General features: G+C 41.0%; 1 protein-coding gene across 1 annotated transcript; it reads right to left on the bottom strand.

Annotated features, from left to right (window-relative positions):
• Positions 1–836: 836 nt before the first annotated feature.
• Positions 837–2,606, bottom strand: LOC138367227 (uncharacterized). Its single transcript, XM_069328635.1, has one exon. The coding sequence runs from the start codon at positions 2,604–2,606 to the stop codon at positions 837–839; it is 1,770 nt and encodes a 589-aa protein (XP_069184736.1).
• Positions 2,607–10,292: the final 7,686 nt, after the last annotated feature.

The following is a 10,292-nucleotide window of genomic DNA, read 5'->3' as shown; positions in this document are numbered from 1 at the left end:
ATATATATATATATATATATATATATATATATATATATATGTATATATATGTATATATATGTATATATATGTATATATATGTATATATATATGTATATATATTGTATATATATGTATATATGTCGTACCTAGTAGCCAGAACTCACTTCTCAGCCTACTATTCAAGGCCCGATTTGCCTAATAAGCCAAGTTTTCCTGAATTAATATATTTACTATAATTTTTGTCTCATGAAATGATAAAGCAACCCTTTTCTCTATGTATGAGGTCAATTTTTTTTTATTGGAGTTAAAATTAACGTAGATATATGACCGAACCTAACCAACCCTACCTAACCTCACCTAACCTATATTTATAGGTAAGGTTAGGTTAGGTAGCCAAAAAAAGCTAGGTTAGGTTAGGTAGGTTAGGTAGACGAAAAAACATTAATTCATGAAAACTTGGCTTATTAGGCAAATCGGGCCTTGAATAGTAGGCTGAGAAGTGCGTTCTGGCTATTAGGTACGACATATATATATATATATGTATATATATATATGTTCACTGGGTCTATCTGTTTAGAAGTGCCCGGTGTTTGTGAGGTGTTAATCCGTGTTTCTGTTGGGTAGTATGGGGCTAGGGAAACTGTAGTTGCCTCGTCAAGTAGGTGTGTGGCGTTGTGTTCCCTGTTATTTGTTGCCCTAGTGTTCGGTCTCTGTGGTTTGCTATATGGTTGCATATCCACTACGAAACCTTGTGTGCTGGGGGGTGTGTTAGAGTCTTTGTTCTGGCCTTTGCTCTGTCCCTTTCTCTAATACATCCATAGGGTAGTCCCTATCTCTGAAGAAAGTCCAAGGTTCTAGGGTTTCTCTAGGCCAAGAAAGAAGGTTGAGACTAGTATGTCTCTATCGTCTTCTTTGTCTGGCTTACTCGTTAGTGCCTGTTCCCTTGTGGTAGAGTCTAGCTTTCTTTTTGCTTTCTCTAATACATCCATAGGGTAGTCCCTATCTCTGAAGAAAGTCCACAGGTCTTCTAGTTGGTTTTGTAGAGTATCCTCCGAGCTGTTGATCCTCTTGAGGCGTAATCCTAACGAGTAGGGAAGTGAATCTTTTAATTTTTTCGGGTGGTCTGAAAAGTAATGGAGATACATATGCAGGTTTGTCGGCTTATAATATGCCTTTGTTTCCAGCCGACGGGTCACTGAGTCTATGTATATTGTAGTATCTAGGAAATTAAGCTCGCTAGTATTTTTCTCGAGCGTGAATTTCAGGTTAGGGTGTACCGTGTTAGTCCACTCAAAGAAACCATCTAGATCTTCCATATTTCCAACCATTATACCGAAGATATCATCGATGTACCGGAAATATAGGTCCGGTCCATTCCCTAAGTTCCTCCTTCTAGATTCGAAGACTTCGTGTACGAAAATTTCTGCAATCGCTACACTACTTGATGCCCCTATAGCCGTTCCTTTGATTTGTCTATAGGTTTTGTCTCCGAATGTTAGGATCGTATCCCTCATTATGTGAAGAATCGCTTCCATGAGGAGTCCTTTAGTAGGAGGTTTGAATATTCCTGCACTTCGAAGTTCCCTGCCTACCTTGTATGCATTCCTGTCGAAGAAATCCGCAACCAGGCTGGCCGCTTCTCTCTGAGGGATGCTAGGGTAGAGGGAAACTATGTCTAAGGAGAATAAGATAGCTCCTTCAGGAACCGGGCCGCGTTCTTCATTAGTCTTGTTTAGTCTTAGAAGAAGGTCCGTTGTATCTTTAAGCCTCTCCTTCAGTAAGGGTAGGAGGGGGTTAAGTAAGGCTGTTACTATCTTATCTACTGGTTTTGTCGGCGCTTTGCAGCCGCTTAGGACTGGGCGGCCTGGCCAGGTCCCTGTCTCCGGGTCCACTCCCTTGTGTATTTTAGGGAGTAGGTAAATGTTCGGAATTTCGGACTCGAAGGCTAGAAAAGTGTCTCTAGCCGGGACTCTCATAAGGCCTTTTCCTCCTCCATTGTTATAGAGTCCTAGTACCAGTGATTTGCTCCTCTTTTGGGCGTTTAATAACGCTGTTGGTCCATGCTGTATTGGTTTGTAGGTCTGGATGTCTTCCAGGTGTCTTCCCATCTCATCCTCGTAGTTCTTCTTTTTCCACAGGACTACTGAACCCCCTTTATCCGCTTGCTTGATGACCACATCCTTTCTGTCACAAAGGCTTCTAAGTGCTAAACGGTGTTCCCTACCAAGGTTAAAAGGACGCCGATTAAGAACTCGAGATTTAAGAGAGTCCATCAGAAGGTCTATCTGATCACTAAGGCCATTCAGTTTAAAGGTGTTGTGGTGTGTCATTTGTGGAGGGTTCATGTATTTCCATGAGAGGGACCTAGGCTCAGTGTTTTTCCTGAAACCCACAGTGGAAGTGTCTGCTTGTAAGTTTGTAGTTTGAAGTGTGGACCACGTGTTGTTGATGAGAGAACCTAATGTAGTTAGAGTGTCCTCAACAATAGCCAGGCGTTTATGCCTGGGTGGGGGACCTGGCACAAAGGAAAGTCCTTTGCCTAGAAGGTCCCACTCGATCCCGGAGATTTTCACCTCCGAGACTACCGAGCTCCTGATTCGTTCCTGTTTCTTTTTCCTTTCCATTGATTTCCGTTTCTTTGCTTCCCTCCATCTTTCCACCCTCTGTCTAGCCCTCTGTTTTTTGGCTGGGGTGTACTGGATCTTTGGGGAGACTTGTCCGTGTTTCTCTCAGGGGAGTAGGGACTCTTATTACCCCTTTTCTTCGGGGGGAAGGTAGTTTTTTTTCTGAGTTTCCCTCGACCTCCCTCTGTTTTGTGAGCGGTTTTTGTTCTTACCTTTCTTATCTGAGCTCTGTTGCTCCCCCTCTTTGTATGTTGGGGTCTGTTTTTTGTTTTTCTGAGCGCTTGTATCTCTTCGCTTAGGTTTTCCTTGTTTTTTAGGAATGTGTTGTTGCCCCTGGATGTGAGGTGTAGAGTTTTTGTCCTCTTTCTGTTGTTGTGTAGGTAGAGGTTTGTTTAAGGAAGCATCCGAGTCGGGTGTCAAATCCCATACCGATGCTCTAGGGTATCCTTCCTCTATTAGTCTTCCTTTGGGGGCTATGATAGTGAAAATTTCCTCCCTGAGGTCATCGTAAGTATTGTTTTTAGGAGGTGTTTTGAATTCGCCGTATGGCGTTATTTTCTTGTTAGCTCTAATCATTATTTTGCCTTCAAAAGGTTGAGGCTGAATTTGGCAAGTAGTTTTGGTCCGCCTGTTGTAGGCGGCCCAAAGGACAGCTCCTATCCTCTCTGGGCTGTAGCCCTCCCCCCTCATGCAATCTACAAGTAGTTCGATTTTTGCATGTTCCCTTGCTATGGAACCCTTCAGTAGCAAGGTATAAATTGCTGCTGATTCCCTGGCGTGTTTTTCATAGAAATCTTCTAAATAAGACTCTAGACCTGGCGGGATGGGCAGGTCTGTAGAGAAGAACGGGAAAGTTGGGGCTTGGGTCAGGTAAGCTGGGGTTTTATCCCAGTTGGCAGACCATTGCAGTTGTCTAAGCCTTTCTTTTAAATGATCAAGGGTTGAAAATAATTTTTTTATCATATCTGCCGCTTCTAGGTCATCTTCTGCTAGTTCTATTTTCATAAAACTTCTTTCACTAGTGAAGATTTCCCTAATCATGTTTGTGGTTTCAGAGTCCTTTGTCAGGTGATCACTAGGTGGTTTAGTGAATGGGAGGTTTTTGAGAAGATTGTCCCCTGGTCCCTCCCACACCCGTCTTTCTTTCCAAATCCCTGGGAGCGTTTCGATAGGAGGTGTTATGTCCTGTCTAAAGCCTTAACCAGGTGTTTCCAGGTGTCCCGTGGGTATTCTGAGAGGTCGTTGCTAATACTCATTCTAGTCCCTGGGTATTTGTCTGTTTTCGGCCTAACCGAGGCTTCTGTTCTTGAGACATCAGGTGCACGTGATGTGCTAGGAGTGCCTGGCATGTTGATCACTGGGTCTATCTGTTGTTTAGAAGTGCCCGGTGTTTGTGAGGTGTTAATCCGTGTTTCTGTTGGGTAGTATGGGGCTAGGGAAACTGTAGTTGCCTCGTCAAGTAGGTGTGTGGCGTTGTGTTCCCTGTTATTTGTTGCCCTAGTGTTCGGTCTCTGTGGTTTGCTATATGGTTGCATATCCACTACGAAACCTTGTGTGCTGGGGGGTGTGTTAGAGTCTTTGTTCTGGCCTTTGTGATTAGACATAGAACAACTTACTTACCTCCCTTAAATCTCTGGTCGTGGTGCAAATACTTTGTTCAGTAGTTCCTTTGTAATCCTTAAGAGGGACGTAAATCCAGTGGTAATCCTAGAGACACTTACACCAAAAAATTGTGTATGGAAAAATGAAACAACTTTTAATATAAATCCTATAAGCAGTGTTTTTTCTGGTCACAGGTGCTGTTTCAATTCACTTATTTTTTCGGCGTTTTTTTTCTATCTTTGGACTTTCTACTATTTTTACTCTATAGGAAAGGGTTTTAACACTTATTGAACCAAAATTAATTTCCAGATCTTTTCAGACGAAGTTGTTAATTTTTTAAATATGGGATCTCTTCCATATTAGACCAGTATCCGCTTATCTGAAAAATGAAATTATATATATCATGCACTTGCAGGATATATATATATATATATATATATATATATATATATATATATATATATATATATATATATGTATATATATATATATATGTATATATATATATATATATATATATATATATATGTATATATAATATATATATATATATTATATATATATATATATATATATATATTATATATATATATATAATATATATATATGTATATATGTCGTACCTAGTAGCCAGAACTCACTTCTCAGCCTACTATTCAAGGCCCGATTTGCCTAATAAGCCAAGTTTTCCTGAATTAATATATTTACTATAATTTTTTTCTTATGAAATGATAAAGCAACCCTTTTCTCTATGTATGAGGTCAATTTTTTTTTATTGGAGTTAAAATTAACGTAGATATATGACCGAACCTAACCAACCCTACCTAACCTAACCTAACCTATATTTATAGGTAAGGTTAGGTTAGGTAGCCAAAAAAGCTAGGTTAGGTTAGGTAGGTTAGGTAGACGAAAAAACAATAATTCATGAAAACTTGGCTTATTAGGCAAATCGGGCCTTGAATAGTAGGCTGAGAAGTGCGTTCTGGCTATTAGGTACGACATATATATATATATATATATATATATATATATATATATATATATATATATATATATATATATATATATATATGTATATATATATATATATATATATATATATATATATATATATATATATGTATATATATATATATATATATATATATATATATATTATATATATATATATATATATATATATAATAACAATTCTCACCAGACTAATTGGTACTAAAGCAAAAACAGAAATACACAGACTTATGAGAGCAGTTGACCCGACGCTGTCTCCCAGTTACTGACTACCGTGGCGTCACGACGCCTCACATTCCGTCCCTCACAACATAACCAATGGTAAATTTATATAAAATTATCTTGATTAATGAGCAAAAATACTTTGCAAAAACATTAAAATAACTTAATTATGAATGATTAAATTTATATGCATAAACAGAGGTAATGTAGTTTATAATAAACAATTATTTATGGAAAATAATAAAGAGGAAACTGCTGGCAACTACACAATACAAGCTTCGCTGTACTCTAGCAGGAAGTTGACTAGTATCACAGGTCTAATACCTGACTAGTAATCCCCGCTCCTGTCCCCACTGTTGCCAACTATCACGATATATTATAAAAATATGTAAACATATGTTTTATTCTAGCATGAAGGTATGTATAATTATATAGTTATATAAATGTGAATATTCCTTAAATAAGAATGTAACAGAACTCAGACTCAACAGCACAAGGAAGCTATACAAAAAGCAACAAGTGACTGCAACAAGACCTTACATTGTGAAGTCAAGGAACGTGCATCAAGAGACCTGGATAATCAAAGAACAAAAGTGGCTGGAATGGTGTTCACATGTGAATGAAAACACCTCTCCGAGAGATGTAGCAGCAAATCCAGTGGCAAAGTAAATAATGCACCTAAAGCCCCACACCCTAAGGAACAAGAAGCCGAAGTAATAACAACCAAATTTGCAGAAAAAGGAATCAGTAACCAGCTTCCTCCAGTTGTACTAGCAGCGCTGACAGGATTAGAGGACGATAGGTGGCACAGAATCCTTACAGCATGGTCAGAAAAGTCTGATATTAATACCCCTTTCACTCTGGATGAGCTCAATCGGGCTAAGAAAAACTCCAAAGATACATCCCCGGGAGACGAAATAACCTATAAAATTATTAGAAACTTCGGCCAAGAGGGAGACGCTGCATGCCTTAGTTTAATTATTTTAGCCTGGACTTATAAAACTAGACCTACAGCATGGAATAGGGCAGACATGGTGCCGCTCCCAATACTCAAAGGTCCAGATAATCCAAGGCCCATCTCTCTCCAAAGCTGTGCAGTCAAGATGGCTGACAGAATGGCACTCAACAGACCTGAATGGAAAATGCCTAAACATCACCAGGACATGTATGCCTATAGAAGAGTTGGCGGCACAGTGGAATGTATTTCAACTTTTTGCCCACTAGAATGACAGACCTGGAATGCTTATATTCCTGGACCTCGAGAAAGCCTTTGAACTGGCTAGCGCCCCAGATATTCTCTGCTGCCTCATCGACAAAAAGGTCAAAGGCAACCTGCTCTCCTGGACTAAAATCTGTCTCAGAGAAGAGTGAATCTTCATGTCAGTCTCTGAATACAAAAGACTTGTACGCTAACCTCCCTCTCTGGAGGAGCCAATCTGCATGTCCTTCGCACATGCTATGTACAGGCAGTCAGATCAGTGATCGACTATGCCGCACCTGCACTCAAGCCAATCACAATAACAGTGGAAAAAGTTTGAAGTAGCCCAAACCAATGCTATGAAAGCTGCCCTGAGAGCCCCCATGTGGACCAGGCATGTAACTAAGACTGGAAATTAGTTTGCCCCTTCAAGAAAGAGAATCTCTAAGAACAGCTATGATTTTCCGTAGATAATTATTTCCCCAGATCCTGCCCCAGTAAGATCTTGGTGTTGGTAAGAAAGGCCTTGGCCAAAACAATGGAAACTCTTGGCCTGCCACAGTGGGGAAAGTCCTAAACAAACTACAATTAAAAGTCATGATACTTGATAGAAGAGGTGATCAGGAGGGGAGAAATTATTTACGCATCCAAACTACACTTGTTCCCCACCGTGGGAGGGGCCTACCTTCAAGATAGTAATAGACCGTCTTCCGATGAAAGATGCTGCCTATACTCCAACAATCCTAAGGCGCATCATAGATAAGCAAATGAGTAGCATTGCAGTAGCAGGATCCACCCACATCTTTACAGACGGATCGGTTGACACACAATATGAGAGTGCTGGCGCTGCTCTTTGCACAGACAGCAAACAGGCTTATTGGAGACTGGGAGGACTAGTATCATCAACCCAAACTGAGCTGTTTGCCATACAAAAGGCATTCACCTATGTGATTGCACAAAACTCAAAATGCAAACAGATTCAAAAGCTACACTTCAATTATTATGAAAACTGCAGTGTAAAGACAACTTTGAAGTAATTACCACCATTTTGTGTCTTGGAGCAGTAGCTAAAGGCAAAAGACTCAACATAACCCTAAACTGGATCCCATCCCATGTTGAAATCCCATTAAATGAGAAAGCGATGATATTTCTAAAGGGACAACTCGTCATTCAGTGATACATAAAACACTCCAACCTAGCCTAGAGTATATAAAACACTCCAACCTAGCCTAGAGTACATAAAACACTCCAACCTAGCCTAGAGTACATAAAACACTCCAACCTAGCCTAGAGTACATAAAACACTCCAACCTAGCCTAGAGTATATAAAACACTCCAACCTAGCCTAGAGTACATAAAACACTCCAACCTAGCCTAGAGTATATAAAACACTCCAACCTAGCCTAGAGTACATAAAACACTCCAACCTAGCCTAGAGTATATAAAACACTCCAACCTAGCCTAGAGTACATAAAACACTCCAACCTAGCCTAGAGTACATAAAACACTCCAACCTAGCCTAGAGTACATAAAACACACCACCAAAAATCCCTCAACACAGCCCATTTACACCAGAGTGTTCCAGAAAGTTCACCTTCTGCAATATGGTGTCTTCAGGCCACCTAGCTAGAAAGGTTAAATACCTCAAAAAGAATCCCACGGGAAAATAGCAGTTAGGTTATATAGACTACGTCTAGGTTACAGATACAACTGGGAGATTGGTGAACCCAGACAGAGGGAATGCATCTTTTGTCAATCACAGAAAAGCCACAAACTCACTATCTCCAGAAATGTAAATCAACCAATGACCTTGAAAGAGCTTTAAGAGTCCCTGAATCTTAAAGTAACCACCCTGAAGCCGTCAACACAGCCACTTCTGGTCAAAAAAGGTGTCCAGCAGCTGGACACCCTCATAAATACTGTAAAGCAGTATCCTTCCCCTGCAATAGCAACCTGATTATTAAACGTGACCTCGGATCAAGGTATACTTTTACTAAACAAAAAAACCTACCACTTAGGCATGGGCTATTCATGCCCGTGCCACCTCTTGGGCGGCTTAATCTTCAATTATTCCATTTTTTTTGGTCCACTACACCCCCACACACACAACACAACACCTCACACAAAACACCCCCCCCCCCCACACACACACACAAAGAGAGAGAGGGCTGGGCGGACTGCATTTTCTTGGATTGTCGGAAAGCCTTTGACACAGTACCGCATAAGAGGCTGGTACATAAGCTGGAGAGACAGGCAGGTGTAGCTGGTAAGGTGCTCCAGTGGATAAGGGAGTATCTAAGCAATAGGAAGCAGAGAGTTACGGTAAGGGGTGAGACCTCCAATTGGCGTGAAGTCACCAGTGGAGTCCCACAGGGCTCTGTACACTGTCCTATCTTGTTTCTGCTATATGTAAATGATCTCCCAGAGCGTATAGAGTCATTTCTCTCAATGTTTGCGGACGATGCCAAAATTATGAGAAGGGTTAAGACAGAAGAGGACTGTTTGAGGCTTCAAGAAGACCTAGACAAGCTGAAGGAATGGTCGAACAAATGGTTGTTAGAGTTTAACTCAACCAAATGTAATGTAATGAAGATAGGTATAGGGAGCAGGAGGCCAGATACAAGGTATCATCTAGGAGAGGAAATTCTTCAGGAGTCAAAGAAAGAGACTTTGGGGTTGATATCACGCCAGACCTGTCTCCTGTAGCACATATCAAGAGGATAACATCAGCGGCATATGCCAGGCTGGCCAACATACGAACGGCATTCAGAAACTTGTGTAAAGAATCATTCAGAACTTTGTATACCACATATGTCAGGCCAATTCTGGAGTATGCAGCCCCAGCATGGAGTCCATATCTAGTCAAGGATAAGACTAAACTGGAAAAGGTTCAAAGGTTTGCCACCAGACTAGTACCCGAGCTGAGAGGTATGAGCTACGAGGAGAGACTACGGGAATTAAACCTCACTTCGCTGGAAGACAGAAGAGTTAGGGGGGACATGATCACCACATTTAAGATTCTGAAAGGAATTGATAGGGTAGATAAAGACAGGCAATTTAACACAAGGGGCACACGCACAAGGGGACACAGGTGGAAACTGAGTGCCCAAATGAACCACAGAGATATTAGAAAGAACTTTTTTTAGTGTCAGAGTGGTTGACAAATGGAATGCATTAGGAAGTGATGTGGTGGAGGCTGACTCCATACACAGTTTCAAGTGTAGATATGATGGAGCCCAATAGGCTCAAGAACCTGACCACCTGTTGATTGACGGTTGAGAGGTGGGACCAAACAGCCAGAGCTCAACTCCCGCAAGCACAATTAGTTGAGTACACACACACCCTTCCACCCACCCGGTCCAGACCAGCAAACCTGACTAACTTCACAAGACATCCATCGCCACCAGGACCCGTTGAGGGGTTTTAAAAACAACGAGGCACGACAAACGCCTAAAAGTCATGACTCGCCCCATGGACGGCCATGCTTTCACCAAAGGCGACGTCTTTAAGATCCTAAAAGAAGCCATCGGATTACACCCATCGATCTTGATCAAGAAGGTGAGAAAATTTTGCTCTATTTCTTGTGTGGAGGTTCTCTAAAGACTCCCAAAATTCGATTGCACACTTCGCAACGTGCATCACTTCTTTCCTCT

Source organism: Procambarus clarkii, chromosome 2, assembly GCF_040958095.1.
Source record: "Procambarus clarkii isolate CNS0578487 chromosome 2, FALCON_Pclarkii_2.0, whole genome shotgun sequence".
Taxonomy (NCBI): Eukaryota; Metazoa; Arthropoda; class Malacostraca; order Decapoda; family Cambaridae; genus Procambarus; species Procambarus clarkii.
This window is presented reverse-complemented; position numbering and strand designations above follow the sequence as displayed.